Source organism: Branchiostoma belcheri, unplaced genomic scaffold (assembly GCF_001625305.1).
Source record: "Branchiostoma belcheri isolate BF01 breed outbred unplaced genomic scaffold, Haploidv18h27 scaffold152, whole genome shotgun sequence".
NCBI classification, from domain to species: domain Eukaryota; kingdom Metazoa; phylum Chordata; class Leptocardii; order Amphioxiformes; family Branchiostomatidae; genus Branchiostoma; species Branchiostoma belcheri.
The window spans coordinates 564,693-588,351 of NW_017802958.1; the positions used below are offsets into that span (position 1 = coordinate 564,693).

The 23,659-nt window shown below is 38.9% G+C and overlaps 2 protein-coding genes across 2 annotated transcripts in view; one reads left to right on the forward strand and one right to left on the reverse strand.

The window, feature by feature from the left end:
• The window catches only part of LOC109465543 (gamma-tubulin complex component 6-like), a 33,021-nt gene extending 22,064 nt beyond the window's left edge, over window positions 1–10,957 (reverse strand). Inside the window, exons 1-8 of the mRNA XM_019762900.1 lie at window positions 10,508–10,957; window positions 9,525–9,655; window positions 8,298–8,389; window positions 7,647–7,728; window positions 7,290–7,346; window positions 6,709–6,836; window positions 6,536–6,569; window positions 5,482–5,630 (exon numbers count right to left, since the gene is read on the reverse strand). Coding sequence (XP_019618459.1) covers window positions 5,482–5,630; window positions 6,536–6,569; window positions 6,709–6,836; window positions 7,290–7,346; window positions 7,647–7,728; window positions 8,298–8,389; window positions 9,525–9,655; window positions 10,508–10,841 — 1,007 coding nt within the window. The 5' untranslated portion in view covers window positions 10,842–10,957. The remainder of the gene's footprint in view (window positions 1–5,481; window positions 5,631–6,535; window positions 6,570–6,708; window positions 6,837–7,289; window positions 7,347–7,646; window positions 7,729–8,297; window positions 8,390–9,524; window positions 9,656–10,507) is intronic.
• A 69-nt stretch (window positions 10,958–11,026) lies between these two features.
• Window positions 11,027–22,217, forward strand: LOC109465548 (NCK-interacting protein with SH3 domain-like). The gene is made up of 13 exons (XM_019762906.1): window positions 11,027–11,302; window positions 12,443–12,555; window positions 13,155–13,282; window positions 13,733–13,870; window positions 15,191–15,480; window positions 16,256–16,420; window positions 16,891–16,977; window positions 17,928–18,066; window positions 18,643–18,723; window positions 19,708–19,836; window positions 20,431–20,523; window positions 21,001–21,173; window positions 21,801–22,217. Exons 1-13 carry the CDS (start codon window positions 11,135–11,137, stop codon window positions 22,002–22,004), a joined length of 1,908 nt encoding a protein of 635 aa, XP_019618465.1. The 5' UTR covers window positions 11,027–11,134; the 3' UTR covers window positions 22,005–22,217.
• Window positions 22,218–23,659: the final 1,442 nt, after the last annotated feature.

Here is a 23,659-nt window from a genome sequence, read left to right on the forward strand (position 1 = left end):
ACCTGAACACCGATTGTACCCTTGGTCCTTTTGTTCACATTAATGTCAAGGATGGCGGACGGCGCGCCCCTTCCAGGAACCATAATTACTTCCAGGAATCTCTATTCAGCACTATAGATATTAAGTTCATGCTTCATTACTCGCAGACAAACAGTTCAACAGTTTTACCTGTGATCTGCTACCTAAAATAACTTATTAAACAGAAATCAACTTTTAGGACAAAAGGGTCTGAACTGACCTAAAATGACCTGTTGTCGGCATAGATAAGAAATTATCTGTAAATTTTAAGGCAAAATGGTGACGGTTTATTCGATTTTGGCTGTTACCTGTGCGAGTTAAAAAATGGAGGGCGGAATGAGTAGTGAAAAATCAACTGATCTGCTAGTTAACCAATAAACAAAGAAATTGGCAATGAACTGTATACTAAAAAGGTGAACCCTCCCGGACCATGGTTGTCGCTGTGGTTAAAAAGTTATCGGTAAATGATACGTCAAAACGACAAGCAACCCCGTCACTGTTACGAAAATAAACTGCAGATACTGTCAGGCATATAAAGATACCGGCTAAGTCAACCAAGTGGGGGTAGAAATTAGTGGTGAATTGGTGCGCCAAAATGTTGACTGTAAATTTGAGCCAACATGAAGCTGATACGATGAAAAAAGTGGTAGACTGTACACCAAGCATGTTCCTTGTGTTATGGAAGTAGTTGTCAACTGACTGCTTTACTGCATATTAAGAGCAGTTGTCTGTAAAAACCAAGCATAAGGTGGCCAAACTCAAAAAATCAAATTCTTTTAAATTTTGTGTGGTGGTAGGGACTTGGTCCAAACTTACAAAAATGGGTAAGTTTTGGTTCGCTGGTTGATGGTTGCCATGGCAACAGCCATTTTTCAAAATGGCGGATTTTTACCTTGTGGAGGCATAAGTCTTGCCCAAAATGGACCATCTTTTACCTTCCGTATCTCACAGAAAGTAACACATATCTCATTGCTTCTAACATATTTTATGATCCATATTGTAACTAAGAAAATGATATGAAGTTTTGCTCGAAATGTGTTTGTGGTGAGCTGTAGCAGACGTTTAAAAATGGCGTGTTTTTGTAAAATTTCAAAATTGAGAAAAAGCCATTTTTAGGACGTTTTTAGTGAACCATGGCCGCTTAAAAGGCAGATAGAATTAGTTGATTTTTGACACAGTTATGGCTATAACCTTTGTCTACAACATATCAGAAAATATCTTTGGGGTCTTCATGGGGGGGAGTACAGTGACCCCTAGACTAAACCATTATTTCCATTGTGAAAGAATCCCAACCGCTGCATTATAAGTGAAAAAAGCATCCACAGCATGGCAATACAGTAAAGAAACGAAATCTAAAAGCTTTTTTCAAGTGCTAAGGAAAACTACCTCGCACTTACAAAAGTTGTTTCCTTCTGGGCTGACAACGGGTTACCATGGCAACAGTTATATGGGGAGGGGGTCGGTGTTTTGAGGCCCACGGCCACTTTCTTGTTGTATAATGCCTGAAAAGTTTAAACTAGAACCACCAAACTTGGTAAATTTTCCTCAAATAAATTTTGCAATAATTTGATATTCATACTTTCATGTTGCCATGGTCATGTTGCCATGGCAACTGGTTGCTGACAGGCATTTTTTGCCGAATTCAGTAATATCACTATAGCAATGAAATTTCCATTTTTTTTGTTTTAAAATTTTCCCCCTTATCAAACATCCATGACATTCCTCTAAGTTTATGTAAATTCTTTGTTTACACATGTATGATTTATGTTAATTAGAGACGTCATTGGACAAGATAGTGGACCATCAGTAACTCTGACATTACGTTTTTTTTCTCTTAAAACGCTAAAACTCTCAAAACTTTTTTAAAGCATAGAAAACGAAAACTAAAGCTGTCTTCAAGTGGTAAGTAAACCCACCTTGCAGTAACAAAAGTTCATTCCGTCTGGACTGACAACGGGTTACCATGGTAACAGTCATATGGAGAGGGGGTCGGTGTTTCAATGCCCGAGGCCACTTTCTTATTGTATAATGTCTAGCAATTTTCAGCTAGAACCACCAAACCTGGTGACTTTTCCTTAAATAACTTGGGCAATAATTTCATTTTAAAGATGAAAATCAATATTTTTATGTTGCCAAGGCAACGGGTTGCTGACAAACAAAATTCCGTAATTTCATGCAGTTTAAGAAATGAAATTTCCATTTTTTTCTAGTAAAATTGCACCTCTTATTTGGAATTTATGGCATATGTAATTTCATATAATTTCTATCATTAAACGAATTTTTCTTTCATTTTTGATGCTGCATGCATGAACCCTACTTAAGCTGGAGTCACATGCTCGGCATGTTCCCGGTGTTGACGCCGGCCGGCGTCATGAAGCCGAGCGTGCGCAGACTGTCAGGGTCACAATCAAATGTTCCTTAATACGGCTCCCTGTCGGGGCGCTAAGACGGCTTCTATTTAAAATTCACAAACTTTTGGTCCCTTTGACGGTTTCTGTTAGGGACCAGTCCGGTGCCCGTTCAGTCTCCTGTCTTGACCCATGCGGGATGCGGTAGGGTGCCGACCGGCTCTTACAATCTGGCCGGGCAGCTTTTGGATCCTTGGCGGGGTTCAGGGTTGATCCTTTCGGGTCCCTGGGTGGTAGGCCACTGGTTGGTATGGTACAATTATTGTCCTCCTGGCACCCTTCAATGCTGAACCCGTTGGTAGAGTAGTAAATCAAAAATATCTAGCAAATCTTTCTTTACATTTGATGATGTAGCCTCATCATCAATCACATCAATCACCCTGTGCCTATGTTTTCTGCTTATCCCAGTTCTAGAAATCTACCTTTTTGATTGAAATTCCACATTTTGTCAGGATGTTTGCAACAGCATTATTACCACAGTGGTAACAGACAGCATTGTTCTGCCATAGGGATACTGTTGGTCTATGTGAATGCCACAACAACATTATATATATATATAAATAGAAATGATAAGTGCCATTTAAAAAAGAAGAGTTACCTTTGGCAACTCTTTGTCAATCCAGCAAGAATCTACTTCCTTTGTCCAAGGTACCTTTCCTTGCCCCATGATTAAAAAAATCCGAGTTATAGTCCACCATCTTAGACTTTGACCAATGACGTCATCTAATTAACATAAATTATAAATTTGTAATCATAAATATTATATGAACTTACAGTAATGTCATGAATGTTTGATAAGAGGAAAAATTTTAAAACAAAAAAAATTGAAATTTTATTCTTGTACTGAAATTGCTGAATTTGGCAAAATATGCCTGTCAGCAACCCGTTGCCATGGCAACATGAAAGTATGAATATCAAATTATTGCAAAATTTATTTGAGGAAAATTTACCAAGTTTGGTGGTTCTAGTTTAAACTTTTCAGACATTATACAACAAGAAAGTGGCCGTGGGCCTCAAAACACCGCCCCCCTCCCCATATAACTGTTGCCATGGTAACCCGTTGTCAGCCCAGAAGGAAACAACTTTTGTAAGTGCGAGGTAATTTTCCTTAGCACTTGAAAAAAGCTTTAGATTTCGTTTTCTTTACTGTATTGCCATGCTGTGGATGCTTTTTTCACTTATAATGCAGCGGTTGGGATTCTTTCACAATGGAAATAATGGTTTAGTCTAGGGGTCACTGTACTCCCCCCCATAAAGACCCCAAAGATATTTTCTGATATGATGTAGACAAAGATTATAGCCATAACTGTGCCAAAAATCAACTAATTCTATCTGCCTTTTAAGCGGCCATGGTTCACTAAAAACGTCCTAAAAATGGCTTTTTCTCAATTTTGAAATTTTACAAAAACACGCCATTTTTAAACGTCTGCTACAGCTCACCACAAACACATTTCGAGCAAAACTTCATATCATTTTCTTAGTTACAATATGGATCATAAAATATGTTAGAAGCAATGAGATATGTGTTACTTTCTGTGAGATACGGAAGGTAAAAGATGGTCCATTTTGGGCAAGACTTATGCCTCCACAAGGTAAAAATCCGCCATTTTGAAAAATGGCTGTTGCCATGGCAACCATCAACCAGCGAACCAAAACTTACCCATTTTTGTAAGTTTGGACCAAGTCCCTACCACCACACAAAATTTAAGAGAATTTGATTTTTTTAGTTTGGCCACCTTATGCTTGGTTTTTACAGACAACTGCTCTTAAGTAACAGAAGAATTATTGGTCCAAAATAGGCATACATCAAATAATATCAAATCAATCATACAGAAATCAAAATAAATAATAAGTGAAATAAGGAAAATTTGCATATCAATGTACAATTGGCAGGCAGTCTTGTTTGTATATTTGTTTGAAACGTAAAGGTGTACTGGCCGATTGAGGGACTATAGTTTTAAACATTGTAGTTTGTGCTTCTAAACCGGCATTTCTCCTCTGGTCTCTCAGTCACTGACGAAACGTAGTGGATACTACCTGAAACGTCTGACCGTTTCCAAAATCATATCCAGTTGCTTGAGTAACTGCTTTTTGGCATATTGTAGGGGTCATATGGCGTAACAGTGTTCTGCGCAGACCCAAGAGGTCCCGGGTTCGAATCTTGCCCGATGTCACCGATCTTGTGCCTTTGGGAAAGGCACTTTACACGACTTTCCTCACTTGACACAGATGTAAATGAGTACCTAGCTTCAGCTAGGGACGTCCCTCAAATACTAGTAGAACATGAAATGGCGGTCCCGTGTTTGGGAGAGCCACACCCCACACACGTTTAATAAATAAATAAAAATAAATGACTGGTTTATTAGGTAAAACATTGCAGCCATCAGGCTGAAATAAGTTTCACTTACATAGTACATGAATAACCCACCACACTTATTGAGAAGAGTAGGGGACCTTCGCGGTGTGAGTGGTTCAAACCTTACAGTTCTATGGCCGCGCCTGGAGTCATATTGAGGTCAGTCCTGAGTTAAGTAGTGCCCAATGGCAGCCGCTCCAGACCCTTGCAATTCAGCCCCAATAATTGTAAGCTCATCACAATTCAGCCCTTGAGGTTTATTGAGGTTTACTGAGGAAAACTCTCCTTTAGCTGCCCACCTAAGGGTGACAGCTATTCTTCCAGGAGAGAGTACATAAAACATAGCATCAACATACAATTACATATACATTTACATTACATAGTTATTTAAAAGAAAACAAGTGTGTAACATGTGTCATACGTGCTTTACTTATTCATGTCCCTCATGTGCTTCAGTAAGTCTTGTTTGAACTTCTCATGTGATGACACTGTTTGTAACCAATGGGATAGAGAGTTCCATGCTGCAGTAGTTCTGTATGTGAAAGCTTTTTAGTGCTGTTTGTTTTTGGTTTGTCTAGTTTGAAGGTGTTCCTAGTAGCATATCTGGTTAGATGTAAGTGTGTTTATGTGATACCGGGCACAGTTGATTGCAAGGAGAGAGTAGCCAGCCTTCCCAACAACAAAAACAAAAGGACCAACCATCCGATAGTTTCCCATGTCCTGTGTTGACTGGGTTTGTAAGTCAGAGCCTGCTCCCAGATATCCTCCTCTATCAGCATGTCAGGACTGGGGGTGGTCAGGCTGGAGTCTGTGTCTGACGGCTCCGTGAAACCCTCATCTTCTGACACCTGCAGAAGGGTGGGACATACATGTAGACAAAATGACATTCAGCAGGGCTATGAATACTGTAAATCAAGTTACATGTATATTTACGGTAGCAAAATTTGCCATGTTTGCAGAACTACAAATGTATATCAGAAGGAAGAAAGTCGGCAAATTTGTTGGTTCACGGTAATGACAAGTTTGCAGTACAGAAGTGACTGTGTAAATAAAAGTACCGCATTAATATTAAGAGATATTCACTGTACAGTACAACCTGCATATGCAACTTAGTGCAGGTAAAATTGGAGCTGTGTCAGTATTTCTGATGTCTACCTGCACCTAACCTGTACGGTTCCATGTACTGGGTATATGCAGGTTAGGGCAGGTAAAATTGGAGCTGTGTCAGTATTTCTGATGTCTACCTGCACCTAACCTGCACTGGTCCATGTACTGGGTATATACATACAGGTTGGTGCAGGTAAAATTGGAACTGTGCAGGTATTTCTGATGTCTACCTGCACCTAACCTGCACTGGTCCATGTACTGGGTATATGCAGGTTAGTGCAGGTAAAATTGGAGCTGTGCAGGTATTTCTGATGTCTACCTGCACCTCACCTGCACTGGTCAATGTACTGGGTATATGCAGGTTAGTGCAGGTAAAATTGGAGCTGTGCAGGTATTTCTGATGTCTACCTGCACTGGTCCAGGGTTCATATATACATGTAGATGTTTGTGGATTTTTATTTGCTACATTGACTGTTACCACCTGAAGTAGAAAAGAAATAATGTAAATAGTTTCCCAACTGTTTTAGTACGATCCATACTTCCTGAATTCTGAGTGGTCAGTCTGTGGTACATACAAAATTTGTCTGGTGCAGGTAATTTTTAGTAACATTTTTTTGTAGTAATAAGTTGTACATCATATTCTTACCTCTGTGTATGGATAGATCTTGAGTCCTAGAGCCCTGTAAAATAAAATGGCAAAATTATTATAGTAAAATAAGCATGCAAGTGCATGTTTATTGAAAACCATTATGGTTGGTTACATATTCATAAGAAATGAGTGGAAAATTGTGACAGTTGTGAGAGAAACACAGATCTTACTGAGTGTCAGTCTCATCAGGCAGTTCAGGCAGGCCCAGTTTGATGTCTATGCTGCGGGTGTGACTGTGGACCAGGGCACCGTACAGTGTGCTGTTGGTCTGTCTCTCATACTGGTCATTCTTCATGCCCTGTCAAACAACAGGAATAAGAAAACCTTTCTTAAGCCTAGGAAAAAAAAAATGTTGTGTTTCCTGTTTCAGTCCTGCAAAAATCAGGGTCAGTAGGTAGGGATGATCTTTTGTTTTGTTGCTTTTTGTTCAGACTTTGGCGATCTCTAGTGACCCAACTACTTATGTACATGAAATACAGTTACATAACTTACTTGAGGACACTTATATTTTCAATTTCAATGTTGGAAAACCGATTCTACAATGTTTCATCACTGAGGTGTCAGATCATGAAGCTAGAAAAGGTTGATCAGCTCAAAAAATTTATGTCCCTTGCAGGAGTCCAAACAAAAAGGCAGAAAAAAGGTATTTCCGGCCCTGACATGTAAAAAAAATGTCCAACAAAGTCCTTCACTTCTAATTATTATAATCTTTGAAATCCATTTGGGAAGGATATTAGAATGATCCCCTTACCTTAAGCTGGAATAATCCATTTCCTAACAGATCTTGCCCAGGGAGTGCCTCAAACAGCTAGGAAATAAAATGGGTTGACTGTTAGTTCATTATAGATATCATATAGGTAACTTTTCTTTTAGTAGTGTATGCTAATTACCATTTTCTTATTGGTCGAACTGCTAATTGCCATTCTCTAATTGGTTAAACTGCTGCCATCCTCTCATTGGTTGATCTGTGAATTAACATCCTCTCATTGGTTGAACTGCTAATTGCCATTCTCTCATTGGTTAAAAGCTCTTAAACATGTACAAGCTTTCATGTAAACACCTAAAGATGTCAGAGAAAGCATAACTTGTTTGGAACTATAAGTATTACCTTCCAAGACAAACCAGGCTGTGGCTGACCAGTGGAGTACATAGCTATCATAGATGCTGGTAATCCATGTTCAAATAGACTCCTGGAAGATTTAAGAAGAACCATGAGTAGACAGTCTTATGACAAAACAAGATTGTACTCATACTATCATAACTGGAATCATAAACTTTTTAAAGCAAGAACCAGTTAAACAGTTTATGACACATCATGTAAGGTATATAATGCTTGGCGCACTGTTTTATGTGTGCCAAAAGATGTATTTTTTATCAAGGAGGTCTTGATTTAATAAATCACTTTATTGCTCATTCCTATCCCGTATCCCTTTCCATACATCAGCAGGGGGAGTACAACATCATCCCCCTGAATTGGGTACAGTTTGTCACAGTTTTACACATCTACATGTATATTAAGAAACAGTACATCTAAAATAAAGTATATACAAAGATACATACATGTACACAGTTATCAAAATATAAACAATGTTGCTTCAGGTCAAAATTATGCAAGGTACAGTGTAGATTGAATACCCGGACGGTGAATTGTTGTAAAGTCTAACGGACTACATACATAAATAAAGGAATGACTGCTGCAGTGGTTTCGTTCTTGCATAATATAGAGGGAACAGTGGAACAATATCTCCGCAGAACTTGCCTGTCATACTGCATGTAGCCGTGGAAACTGTCGTCAACAAACTTGCTGTCTCCATAGAACACAGGACCACAGGGGCAAATCCAACCATTCACCTGAAAAAAAAGAATAATTTAATAAGGAGGTCACTTAAGTCATAAGATTGTAAAATTCTAAACGTCTGTGGACCTGCAATATTTGGGTCCACAAATGGCCCAATCTTTTCATAATCAGGTAATTTTTAAGTGTGTGGTAGAAAAAGTTTTTGATGATAAGGCCATGTTGATTTGATTATATGGATGACATCCCCAGCAGGGAACCCCAAAACTGGCGCGAGCGCATGAATAAAGAAAAGTTTGGAAAAAAAATTTTTGGTCATGAAGGTTAAACAAATGACCAAATACACAGCGTTTAGTATGGCGAATAATAATAGACTCTTCATTTTCATTTCTTCATATTTTCTTCTTTTCCTTAGCCCACACCAATTTAATTTATTGGTTCTCGGATTCGCCTCTTCATTTTTTCCTGATTTGCAAAAAAAAAAAATTCAGAATCAACTGCAAAATGCTCATATTTTGCCCTGAACAGTTGAAAACAGTCCTTTTCTTCCTAGTCGTTACAGTTATTCCATCTTTCAATGCAGTGGTATCATTAGAAGTTCAAAATTCATTGTTTAAATTTTGAACCAGCCTTTTGTGTTGACTTCATACCTCCTATCGTAGCATTTGGGGCTATAATAGGATGTCTAGATCTGTTTTTATTTTTTTTCGCCCTGTCGCTTCATATTTTTCCTGAAAAAATCAGAGAACCAACAAATTAAATTGGTGTGGCCTTAATTGATTTCGGAATTCTATATTACTATTAGTATCATTTTCCAATACTTTTTTTTGCCACATATGCATGCATGTATATACTTGCTCATTTTGTACAATTTACAGTATGGTTGAAAACTTTTTATTTTTTGGAAATGGACAAAAATTAATGCACATGCAAATGTCATCCATATAATCAAATCAACAGGGCCTAACTAGAGAAATCTTGATGGAATTGGCTGGGTTGCCACTGCTTTCCACTATTAGTGACACTAAGTCTTTGCGCAATGTAAAATGGCACTGACTGGGTGACTTTTAATTGCTGCACTGGTTTCTTGTTGTCTGCTCTGTCTTGTCATCATGCTTTTTGTTTAAGAAGACCACTTGCCTAAGCAGACCTTCGTCCCCTGGGTGGTCCTCTTAGACAGGTTTGACTTACCTCACTTTGTTTCAGGTTTTTCATTGGTAGCTGCAGGTCACGGTAACCAATAGGAGGCATGTCTGGCTGACTCCCTGATCTGGCCAATCCCAGAAACAAATGCAGCACCGACTTAACATCTGCATCTGGATCTATAATGAAGACATATGATAAAATTAAAATATATTATATAAAAATACACAAACTTGTCATAATTTAGCCTTGCCAGCCAATAATTTTTTTAATTCATAAATATATATTAAATTTAGTTAATATTGCATGGGTACTGGCCAGGGAATTTTTGATCAATGAAACAATCTTTAGTTGATGATCATTATTAATATTCATTGTACCATGTTACATGTTAAGTTATTTATGTGTATTTTGATTTACAATTAGGCCACAGCAAGTAATATTTATGGATGACATCAGCACGCATTAATTTTCGGCTGATTTTGAAGAAAAAAAATTTTTTGCCTTCTGACAGTGGTCAACTCAACATGCCGAAATTGGCAAAGATGTCTGTGAAGAGAGGAGACAAGAAAAGACTCTACTTAAATGTTTTGTTTCTTACTTTGATGCAGTGATACATATAATGTTATGTGATGCTGGCTGCGGCTGTGTATATGAATATGTCATGTGTTCCCACTGAATGAAAACCATTTGTACCATGATTCAAATGAGTCAAAATTATAAAATGTAGGAACCTTGTTTTCTTGGCCCGCCTTGTTATTTTTTTTGCTTGCTTGCATTAGATTTGGAGTCTGCGGAGGATGTCATCCATAAAAATTTACTTGCTGTGGCCTTATGATATTTTTATTAAAATTTCAGGTGACACACACAATCGCATCATTTTTTTTTCATTATGGCAGGAATAACATATATACATACCACATGTATCTGATAAAACCAAGGAGGTTAGAAATCATGACTTTAACATCCTTGATAAAATCAAGTAACGTTACATAGAATTTTTTTTCGACGCATGAAACTTGAGTCTTTACCAGTTTCTGAATACAACTTGTCCACCAAGTGTTCCAGTCTGGCTGCATCATCGAATCTTCGCTCCAGCCTGAGTTCGTAGGCGAACACCAACAGTCTCTCCTTCTCGGACAACTTTCCCTGCTTCTCCGTGCGTCCTTCTTCAGCAGAAGCCAACCCATTTCTTCTGGCCAGTGTGTCTTCGAACAGTGTGTTGTAGAGGGTGTTCCTCAGTCGAGAAGCGATTTTCTGTTTTGACAGCTTCGGCCGCACGATTCTAGGCTGTCTGGGGTCCACTTTGTAGTGACTCTTGCATAGCTGGTTGAACAGATCGGTGATACCAACCTCAGACATCATAATTTAGAGCTTACCATATGCGCTTTGGGAAGAAATTTCAACGCTAGAAACCCAAAATATCCTCCAAACGGAAAATTTTTCGTCTCCCCTCCGCCATCTTGAAAATTTAGCGCCAATTTCAATCCCATAGTGCACTTCGTGGCTGTGATTTTTTTAATCCCATCATGCAGCGCGCAGTCGGGCAATTCAAAATGGCGGTATCAACAAAATAGAACTTCGGTTTCTTTTGGTTTTCTTTGATTCATTTAGGTTTCTAACGCCACAGTAGTCTCTCAAAAGGGGCAATAGCCGGTATGTATCGGGCGTTGTACGATTTCAAAGCGGATGACGCGACGGCGCTTTCGTTCCGAGTGGGTCAGAGGTTCACGCTGCTGGACCGGAGCGATGCGCACTGGTGGGAGGTGACAGACGACGCCGGGAGGGTCGGGTACGTCCCGTACAACTACATGGAGAAAGACGAGGTGGGTCAGGCCGGGGTACGATAAGGAGTGTGGCACTGGCATGTGGTTTTACAGAGTACTAGTTGGCTATGGCGGTTACTAGTATATATTTCAGGGCTCGAAGTCGAAATATTGGGTGGTGCACCCAAAATTGGAGCTGTGCACCCATGGAGGTAAAAAGAGACTTTTTACCTCCATGGTGCACCCAAGTTTTTTTTTTTCTGTGAGTGCACCAGTGCACCCAATTTTTTTTACACATTGTAATAAGTATTTTTGCACATATTAAATGTATAATTGTATACAGGACTTGGCATCTAAGTGTCAGACAAAATAATAAAATCTTTGTTGTAGTGCTTGCTGAAGATTTTGAAGTTTGCTTACATAAAATCCGATTCAGCTTTTAAGAAAAGCAGCGGTAAGATGTGTAATTAGGTTTTGTTTTATATGGTGCACCCAAAAATTTTTTGTGCACCTATATTCCCAACAAAAATGAATTTCGAGCCCTGTTGTTATATGGCATCCTTCCTTTGACCATGGTCAAGTCCCAAATCCTTAAATAAATGAATGAATTTGTTTTGAACTTTATTGCTGTACATGGTACAATGTATGTCAACAGTGACAATGTGATCAATATAATAAGACTATTGTAAGAAACTATATGACAAGATCACAAGATTTGATATGCCACGCCCACCTGTAGACACGCCCACCTATATATCTACTAGTGTCATGTCATATTTTGTGGTCAGTGGCATTATTTTACATTTGTAACATTCATGAACAATAAGTTAGTTAGATATTAGAATATAAAAAGCCATGGTTTGGTGTTATTTTGGTCAATCTACATGGGAAATCCAATAACAACAACATACTAGTAATATTTAACAGAGATAAGATATCAATGAATTGCATTTTACACATTTTTCAAATACTTTGTACAGATCCAACATGAATAACTAAAGATAACATTCTTTTGAGAATGCTGTTATACTTGCTAAAATTACAGTAAAATTGTCTTATTGGATTTCCTCCTAACTTGGTTTTACTCAAATTCTTGCCCATTGGTCAATACTAATTAAATCAGCCCAGTGCATGATTGATCCAGGTTACCACCTTCTCTGATTGGTTCATCAATCTTCTGCCCTTTTTCTCATTGTGCAGAGTGCTGAATCTGGGGACATCATCCGGTCCATTGACAGAGGGATTGAACAAGTTCACATGGCTGCCATGAACAATGGTGGAACATACACAGCACAGCATAGAGAAGTCTTACAGTAAGTCATGTGCAGGATCAGTTTCTTTCTTCCTTCCTTCCTTTCTTTCACTTTCCTTCTTTCTTCCCTTCTTCTTTCTTTGCAACGGCAATACACATGGAGCACTAGGCAGCAAATTCAGCTGATTCTGTTCTCCACACGTTACAGAACATTAATTTACACACAACAGTTAGATACAAGCAAAATTATATCAAAATACAAAAATAGCTAATATACAATAGCTAAACAGTGTCGTTAAGTATTACGAAAAACTAAAGATTAAAAGATTCAGAAGAAGCTCCGCAGACACAAGTTTATTTGGTTATCGAAAATTTAACATGGTGTGGAGGGTATGACACCCCTGACATCATCATCAATAATATACAAATTGTACATAGAACTAGAAGTGTACCACAGTTCTATATGCATGTGTAGGATATCCCATCTAGCTACTGACTAAATGTAATCTGTACTACAAAGAAGTTTTGGTGGAATAATGACAAGTACGAAGGTCTAAAAACTGAGAATTAAGTGTTCAATTTAGACGTCCTTCCTGTCCATATTTATCTACAATGACATATAAATGGTGATAATGTTGTGTACAAAATTTTTTGTGACAGGAAGCTGATAGCTCACAGGAAAGCCACCATAGATAAACAGAGCCAGGATTATGTACACCAGCAGAGTGTGGGGATTCCCTCCCAGCCAGGCCGCCCTGCACCCAAGGCTCCAGTCTCCAGGGTACCAGGTGAGATATGGAAATTGTAGTTAGGCAACACTGATTTGATTTTATGGATGACATCCATGCGCACATTGATTTTCACCTGATTTAAAAATAATAATAATAATTACCTCTGAGGCTCTGGCCTGGGTGCCATCCTCCGTAGTCCATGGTATCTAGGTATGGTAATTAGTGGTAACTGTATCTGTATTGCCAGTATAACCGCCTTTCGGTGTAACACACCAGCTTTGCAGGCACGCGGCGCGGCTACATGCTGCTATACATGTAGCAGACACCCTGTGGTGTTGGGTTACATTATGTAGCAAAACAGAGTTGGAGCGGCTGCTCACCATATAATGAATGTGTTTGCGTAACTATTACAATAAGCATATTAAGAAGTTTGTTAGGCTAGACCATGTGAAGGTAAACAGTATGCAAATACGAAAGATTGATCGTACTGACAAATAATTGTTGCAGATTCCCCAACAAGACGTCGGTCCACAAAAAGCCACAGGGCACCACCGGCCCCAAACCAAGTCACTGTGCCACCACAGAGGACAGTCAGCAGTGAAGCATGTATGCAGGCACCTGACACTTCTAGCATACAGAGACCCGGTAATACATGTATACTAGTATCATGCTACCACTTATACTGACTAGTGTTGACATCACTATATAGCCTATACCAACAATTTATATCATACCCGGGCTGCAATAACGTTTGATAATGGGTTCCGGAACGGTACAGCCCGGGCTTCCATGGCTTCCATAGAGTGATTCGAATGTGTTTTGCCCTCATATATATAACTGCGTGCGCCTCTTTTGAAAATTTGAGTACAGAAGTACGGACGTTGGAATTGATGTTGTTGCATTTTAGGGTTTAGGGGCATCAACTTTTGGCTCATCTTGCATTGAAAGGCGTGTTTTCTTGGGTGGGTATGACATAAATAAAATACAACACGGTGTATTCCGCATCGCCCTCGGTCCCGGCCTTCCCGCAATTCGGATCGCCCGATGGCTTGGCCCAATAACTCGAGCGGTGTTGTATTCTATATATATATATTGTACATATTTGTTGTTTGGTTGATACACAAGTAGAACATTTGATGTACTGTAGTCCTGGACATTTGGCAGGAATTTGTACAGTTGTAAAAACGGGAGCATTCTTAAAATATGCTCTAGCCAGCACCAGTTTTTCCGTCAATTGCAGGAGCTTTGCAGCGTGTGATGGGATAATGTTATTTAACAAATCTGTCAACCTTGATGGGCACAATATTGACAAAGATCTTAGGTAGGATTATAAAAACGTTCAAAGGACCACCAACAACCACTCTCAACACCATGATTTACCTCTCAAACTGTGGGAAATTCAGTTGTTAAAGGCTTGAAAATGCAGAATTTGTCCTTGGACACCCCTAGAATGTAAGCACTCTTCCCAGGTCCAATCATAAACCTGGGCTGACAGAAAAAAAAATGAGCTGGCTACAGCCCTGCTAGAAATTTATTGTATACACCTTAGGCCACACCAATCTAATTTCTTGGTTAACGGATTCGCCCGCTTCATTATTTTCTGATTTGCAAAAAAAAAGAAAAAATTCAGAATCAACTTCAAAATGCTCAATGACATATTTTGCCCTGAACAGTTGAAAACAGTCCTTTTCTTCCTAGTTGTTACAGTTATTCCATCTTTCAATGCAGTGGTATCATTAAAAGTTCAAAGTTCATTGTTTAAATTTTGAACCAGCCTGGTGTGTTGACTTCATGGCTCCTATTGTACTATTTTGGGCCATAATAGGATGCCTAGGCCTGTTTTTATTTTTATTTTTTTTCGCCCACCCTCTCCATTATTTTTCTAGAAAAATCCATTAGCCAAGAAATTAAATTGGTGTGGCCTTATAGGATAATCCTTTTATTATGCATTCCTCACATCAACAGCTCACATGCAGAAATTTGAGATATACCAGGACACTTCAGCAAAGGTGGCAACAGCAGACACCTCCTCACAGACTGAACGTTACCCTCTGAAGGACAAAAGTTCCCAGGAAACCTATAATATACCAGAAAACATGGGTTCAGAACTTGTAGAACTGGTCCGAGTAAATACAGACGTGAGCTTCCAGAAGTCAAGAACAGCTGTCTCCTCCATCTTAAACCACATAAAGGACAAGGTGCCTGGACTAGAGAGGGCAATGGAGGATATTATGAGACAGGTCAACTCAAGTAAGGTAAGATTCACACAGATTTCATTTGGTATAGAAATGTAATATCATTGGTACATTGTATCATCAAGGTTAAAAGTCAACCTCCTTGGTTTAAATTTGCAAAAGGAAAACATATTCTTTTTGCTATTTCTCCTCCTCTTCCTATTCTTCTCCAAACAAATTAGGTCAATGACCTGGACCAGACGTCTGTCACCATGGTAGCTGGTTCTGTAGCAGACACCCTGTGGTGTTGAGTTACATTATGGACTGATTTACTCAGGGAAAAAATATTCTAGCAGGGCTTTGAGTTGAAGAGCTGGTTACCATATACAATGTATATTATGTATCAATGTGCTTAACTCATGAATATAAACAGAGTCAGAGCAGTCTAGAGTTTGTGAAGATAGACATAAGGCCACCCCAATTTAATTTCTTGGTTAACAGATTTTCCTAGATAAATAATGGAGCGGGAGGGCGTAAAAAAAATAAAAGTAAAAACAGGCCTAGGTATCCTATCATGGCCCAAAATGGTACGATAGGAGCCATGAAGTCAACACTCCAGGCTGGTTCAAAATTTAAACAATGAATTTTGAACTTTTAATGATACCACTGCATTGAAAGATGGAATAACTGTAACAACTAGGAAGAAAAGGACTGTTTTCAACTGTTCAGGGCAAAATATAAGCATTTTGCAGTTGATTCTGAATTTTTTTTTGTCAAATCAGAAAAAAATGAAGTGGGCGAATCCGTTAACTAAAAATAAAATGAATGTGGCCTTATTGTCTTCTATCTATGTCAGTTACACACAGTGAAGTCGGGTGATGGTAGCCAGGACAGTGAACGTCTGGAGGTTATCTTTAGTGAGATGAGCAGTGTGAAGGATGACTCACAACAGAGGAGCTGGCATCTGTATGAGGACCAGTCTATCATACTGGAATACCTGGAAGAACTCATGTCCATACTGGTATGTACAAGTACATACACTAACTATAATGGTTGTGATATGTTGAGGCCTTAGAATGATTCTGTGGATGACTACTTCATGAGAAAGTTTATCAGTAGTGTTGGTAGTTAGATGTTTAAATGTAAAACGTTTGGATTTGATCTTTTGAAACTTTTAGCAAATTTTGGATTTTCAAGCCTTTAAAAACACAATTTCACACATTTTGAGAGGCAAATCATGGGGTTAAGAGTGGGTTGATGTATTCATATTCTTAGTTAATCTTACCCAAGATTTTTGCTAACTTTGTCCGTCTAGGTTGACGGATTGGTTTAGAAATTTTCCATCACACACCACATAACTAGTGTTGCAATTGACAGAAAAATGGGTGCTGGCTAGAGCCCTGTATTGATGGTTCCATGGTCACAATATCAGGCTGTACATGTACATTAATGGCTATCCAGTAATGATCAAATTGTGTGTCTATGTTTCAGGAAAATGCCATGCCTGCAGTGTGTAGAAAGGCAGTCCAGAAGAACAACTATGAGGTTCTACACAACATGGTGCAGTACTACCAGATGGTAAGGCACTTAATTTCCTCACAAAAACATTTTTTTTTTTGCATAACCAGTAAACTACCTCTAGGAATGACACACCAGTTTTGTACAGTACAAGCTACATAAGTCCAGACTGTGTAAGGTTTGAATCATCACACCAGGAAGGACCCTTTTTAATCTTTTACTCAGGGTACACATTTGCACCTTCGTGCACAGCTTCAATTTTTTACTGGATGCTCTGATGCTCCCAAATATTTTTGTAAGCTTACATACTATGTAAAGATATGAAATTAAATGTGCTAGTGTACAGCACATTCTTGACACCTAATTGTCAGAAAATCTTAAGTTTGTCGTTTAAGATACTTCTACTATGGTAGGTATTTTATATTTATATTTTATATAGCTATTCCCCAAAATGAATTTCGAGCCCTGCACAATGTTACATGTACAATTGTACATATACTTTAGGCCACACCAATCTGATTTGTTGGTTCTCGGATTTTTGAAAATACATGTATAGTTAACTAGAAAAACCTAATGATAGCAAAGTCTGAGGACCTGGTTGATGCCTTTGTGGACTCAGTGTTATGTAGTAAATGCATCCATTTCTTCCTAGCCTTCTCATTTTTAGCCTGGTTGACCAAACTGCCATTAGCTCAGCACTATCCCTTTGGCGCCGAGAGCGTTTGGGGCTGCCAATCAGGCCTCAATTACCGCGCTTCGGGAGGGTTTTAGGTTTAGCATAATACAGGAAGTCAGCGGATACAGGGAAACCAGCTGGAGATAGGTCCGTGGAATAACTCGCCTGTGCTTGGTAAAGGCCGGGGCTAAAAAATTACCGCCAAGCCGACCAAAGGTTTGGTACCCAGGCTACCTCATTTTATGATGTCCACTTCCTATCTTAAAAATGTCTGAGAACCAACAAAATATTTTGGCGTGGCCTTAGTGTTTCCTGTGTTTGCGTTCCTCCCCAGGAACACAGACTGCCCATCCGGCTGGCCCTCCTGCAGGTGTTTGCAGGCCTGTGTGGGCTGGAGAGGGAGGTGATCTCATGTCTGGTGTGCTCCATCCTGCCTATGGAACTGGCCAGAGACATGCAGGACAGTGTGGAAGGTCAGGAAATGGAACATGGCTGTTTGTAGTTACCACATGGTGTTACTCATCAGTGTAATACTATAATTTTAGCTAGCAACACTTTAAAGCAGTACTTTGAGTGTTCTAGCCACCGTCTTAAGTTTCTGTTATTTAACAGAATTTTGCCTCTCATGATGGACAAAAAGTTTGCCCAATCTGTCATCTTTGAAGGACAATAATGCAAAAGTGCATTAAGATGTGGGAAGAGATGACTGTTAAAATTTTATAGTCTATTAACAAATATATGCCGTAAATTGCAAAAAATATTGGAAAATGATACCAATGTCGTAGAATGCCACAATCAATTCCAAAAGAAAAAAGAACATGTGAAAAAGACTGAAACTGAAGAGTCTATTATTCGCCATACTGTACTATACATGTGTGTTTAGTCATTTGTTCAATCTAACTAACTTCTAAGCTTGGGTTCCCAACTTCCCAGAGGATGTCATCCATATAATTGAATCGACATGGCCTAATTAGGCATACCCAAGATAATTCTTTTCTCAAACTATAGATTGAAAGACTTACACATTTTCTTGTGGTTATACATTTCAGCACTGCAGAAACTCCAATACTCAGCCCTGCTGCTCACTATGCTGTTCTCTACTGGAGAGGCCATACCTGTTCACCATTATGGTCTGTAATAGTACTTTATTTTTACACAGAAATGTAAAAATATAACATAGGGATGCAAAAAAAGGTGCTGAAGTGGAAAGCTTTACTTTCTCGGTCATTGTGATTTAAAAACATTTCAATCTACTACATATGGTACATTTATGTGTATGTAAGGCCACTCCAATTTTGTTGCTTCTCAGATTTTTCCAGAAAAAATATGAAGCGAAAAAAAAATAAAAGTAAAAACAGGTCTAGGCATCCTGTTGCAACGATAGGAGCCACGGAGCCAACACAAAAAGCTGGGTTATTATTTAAACAGTGAATTTTGAACTTTTAATTTAAACCACTGCATGATAGATGGAAAAACTGTAACAACTATATATAGGAAGAAAAGGCTGTATCCTTAACTGTTGGGGGCAAAATGTGAGCATTTTTTAGTTAATTCAGAACCAGAATCTTTTTTTTTTTCAAATCAGAAGGCGAATCCAAGAACCAACAAATTAAATTGGTGTGGCCTAAAGTTAGTCTCTCAGTCATCTTGAACATTTTAAGCTACTATATAATATGTATTTGATATTCATATGTCTTATACCTACTTATTTTCGTGTCATGAGGCCACAGCAATTTAATTTCTTGGTTAACGGATTCGCCCGCTTCATTTTTTTTCTCATTTGCAAAAAAAAAAAATTCAGAATCAACTGCAAAATGCTCATGTTTTGCCCTGAACAGTTGAAAACAGTCCTTTTCTTCCAGTTGTTACAGTTATTCCATCTTTCAATGCAGTGGTATCATTAAAAGTTCAAAATTCATTGTGTAAATTTTGAACCAGCCTGGTGTGTTGACTTCATGGCTCCTATCGTACCATTTAGGGCCATAATAATAGGATGCCTAGGCCTGTTTTTTTTTTTTTTCCCGCCCACTCCATTATTTTTCTAGAAAAATCCGTTAACCAAGAAATTAAATTGGTGTGGCCTGAGGTCTTAAAACTACTCCTTCTCTCCCCAGAACACCTGAGTGAAGAGTTTGTAAGTTTCCTGTTGTCTCATGTGGAGGAGCCACCAGAGGGAGATATCCATGAACAAGTGCCTGATCTATTCCTCAACCTCATCCTGGCCTTCAACCTACACTTCTCAGGTAACCAAAAATAAAAACTACTGTACAGATTTTGAATATTTAGGAACTTCCCATCTACACTGGGAAAAGTGGAATTCCACACTTAAAGTGGAGACTGTTACAAGTGCAAACTGTTATGAAAAGTCGTGCAAAGCGCGATTGAAAGCTGCATATTTCTTATCTAAAAAAACACATACAAAAGCTGTGCACGTTTTGTGTATATCACATTGATTTCTCGTAAAATCAGGTAAATTGCATGTACCCGGTAGGTGTTCATGTATTCACATTTGATACATGTAGATATAGATTACCCACATGCAATTGCAGCAAATTAGTGCACATGTTTTACATAATGCAATGCTTTTGTTTTAACTGTTTCTTGCGTAATGTTTACATGACTTTTAGTAGCAATTCAAGCTTCTTTTGCATGAGATATAAACAAGTTAAAACAGACATAAAACACACATGGAGTTTTATGGTACAAATTGACAAACAAAGCACCTTTTACTTTCTGACACTGTTAAACTTATCATTGTGTTTTTGAAAAAAAAAGGTCTTGTATATATACCTAGCTAGTACAATAAGTCTGAACATTTTTCTACCTCTTGTTTACAGACCCAAAAGATAACCTTGTGATGAAAGCCATCGCCAGCAGTAGCAATGTCAGGACATTTAGTGAGAAAATCATGCTACTGGTAAACAGAGGAGGTAAGTATGTATCTGTATCTGTATAGCCGGTATAACCGCCTTTCGGCATAACACACGCGCAGCGGCAGCTGGCTATATCACACCGATCGACTTGTTACACCGATCGACTTGTATCTTGTATCTATATATGAATTGGGATGTTTATTATGTTTACCTTTGCAGAAGGTACACAAATTGCTTTTGCTCTGTTTCATTTTTCTTCTACAAACACAAAAGGTCAATGACCTGGACCAGACATCTGTCACCATGGTAACTGGTGCTGTAGCAGACACCCTGTGGTATTGTGTTACATTATGTAGCAAGACAGAGCTGAAGGGGCTGGTCTCCATGTATTTATATATAATTATATAGAATGTATTTTAGTAAGAACACATGAAGATACATACATGTATTATGCATTTGCTTACCTTCCATACATGTATAGATACAGATTTACATTTTCTGTTTTTATTATGTAAAACATTCCGTTATTTTCAGATGACCCAGTGCACATGTTTGATCATGAGCCAAGGCCCCCTAACTCCCTGCTGAAGTTCCTTGCTGATGTGTTCTCGAGTGAGGTTACCTCGGGGATCTTCTACACTACTGACATGATGGTTCTGATTGACATCATAGTGAGACAGGTGTCGGATCTCCCACCTGGAGATGAGGTAAGCACATTATACTGTTAGCATAAATTTTTAAAGTCAATTTTCTCGTCATTCAGTAAGTTAAATCAACCCTATCCCATAGCATGCTGTAAATCACTTTATCTTTGTGGTAGCAAAAGTTCAAAATATATGTTTGCGATGGTGGCAGGTGCAGAAGAAAGAAAGTTTGATTCTGTTCCCATTTGGAAGCTCGTGTAATAACCAAATGCAACCCAGGGCTGTACTGCTAGTTCTTAAACAGGCCAGAACACCCGTATCGAACATTATTGTGGCCCAGGTATGACATAAATGTCAATATCAGATTTCCTCATTTGGGTTGGTGGTTTCCCTGAAATGCCTACACTCATGATGATAATGATCATTCTGGCATACTGTTTTAATTGAGTAAAGTGAGGAAAGTTGTTTTAAGTGCCTTTCCCAAGAAGAGCACAAGGTTGGTGACTTTGCAAGATTCGATTCTGGGACTTCTTGGTTCTGAGCCGAATGCTCTGCCCTTACGCCACACAACCCACAAGTTATGCTATTTGCCACTCTGAAATTGCATTGGATGCCTTTACATTGTAAGTCATATTTTCTATTTATGTTCTGTCATCGTTGTTATCCCATTGTTGCCCCCCCCCCCTACAGATCAGAACGGAGCACCTGTCCCTGTTCCACAGTATCATGAAGAACACGTCGTACTGCGAGCATCGTCATCGCCGTGACGACCTGCAGCAGTGCTTCCTGGCCATCCAGCGGGAGGAGGAGAAGGAAGGAGAAGCAGACAAGTTCATCGTTGGTCAGATCTGGGCAGACTTTCCCGACATCTTCACACGGTCAGACTTGGTCTGATGCAGGGGTCTAGCCAGCACCCGTTTTTCCGTCAATTGTGGGAACTTTGTGACTTGTCGCTAGAACCCTGGTCTGATGGACACTTAGTGCTGTGTACCGGTTCACTGGACTTGGATCCAGACTTGTAAGAATGTTTAGGTTCAAGTCCCATAAAACCTAAAAGTCAAGAACCTAGTCCGGACTTATTACCATAAAAGACCATTTCACATACCCCTTTTCTTTCCAAACCACCTAAAACCTTCCGTAGATTGCAAAATCTTTGCTGCAAAATGAAGAAAACATTGCCATCGGGCATCATCAAGTAACGTGCTCCATGTTATGTGGCCAAAGTCGGACAGACAACATTGCAAGGTTGCCAAGTGCAATTTTGTATATTCCATGGGTTTAGGTCCAGACTTACAATTTCAGAACTGAACCTAAACCTCTGGACTTGAATCTGGACTTGAACCTAAATGTGGGTTTAGGTACGCAGTACTATGAACACTAGTCAATTTTAGAACTGTAGACCTTTCACAGACCCTACTGCTAGTGGGCAATGTGTAATCAAGGCTAAAAAAAGGGGAGAATAATCATTCAGGGCTGGCTAATGTCATGAAAGGCAACCAATGCAATTTCAGGTCTGCAAAACTGGATGTTCAAGGTCAATTTTCTTTTAATGTAGTAAGTTGAATCAATCCTATCCCATAGCATACTGATATCTGTGAGTGTGAGGCAAAAATGTCATGTTGCTGACGGAAAACCATTGCTTGTTTTGAATCGTAGGCTGGTTCTAGCTAGGTTCAGATTTCCTCATCCAGAATATTTGTTTTGCCACCCTGAAATTGCATTGGATGCCTTTAAGGTGGTACATAGTTTCTGGATATCACAGGGAAGTGTTCTGACCAAACTAGTACATAGACAAAGCGATCTGATGTTCAATGGACCTATCACATTATTACGTCACAGTTTGTTTACCGCAATGAATGCCGGTCAATCAACGTTTATATTGTACAGGGGTGCGTAGCGCGGTGTGTGTTTGTGTAGCGTTAGCCTTAATATAAGGCTTTTGATACAGTACTACTTTCGTCTAATGTCACAGCTAAATCACCCATTACGGCATGTAATGCTGTGTCAACAAAACTATAGACGCAGCAAAAATCAAACATACCTGACTTTGAAATGATCTTTATTCTTTAACTAACCGTTCTAGAATGTTCTTTAGAACAGGTTAACAAACTGTGACGTAATAATGTGATAGGTCTATTGGAAAGCCTTATTAGTCAGGCTATAGTGGCTAACAAAAACGTTGCAAATTTCCTGCTGCTGCCTTCTAGCCTGGAATCCAGTCTTGTCAGATTTGGTCTGCTCCAAAAGTGTCAGGGAAGTAACTTTGCAAGCAAACCAAAGCTGACAAGACTGGATTCCAGGCTAGCTGCCTCCCATATTAGTACCTACTGAATATAACACTCAGTTGAGTCCAATCCGATGTTTGCTGCACTTGAAACTAACAATTTTCCAGGTATCACAAATACTTGTAGATGTGCGCAAATGTCAGTATCTATAATATATGATTCTGATATGATACTGAAATAAGAAAATCTATGATCTGCTATGTCTATAGTACCACACAGATGCTATTTAAGATATTATATAAAACATGACATAGACACAGTGTA

Coding starts and splice junctions, on each gene's coding strand:
- LOC109465548 (XM_019762906.1), top strand. CDS start 11,135: ATGTATCGGGCGTTGTACGATTTCAAAGCGGATGACGCGACGGCGCTT. Junction 18,724..19,707: donor CATACCTGTTCACCATTATG/GTCTGTAATAGT, acceptor TTCTCTCCCCAG/AACACCTGAGTGAAGAGTTT. Junction 21,174..21,800: donor ATCTCCCACCTGGAGATGAG/GTAAGCACATTA, acceptor CCCCCCCTACAG/ATCAGAACGGAGCACCTGTC.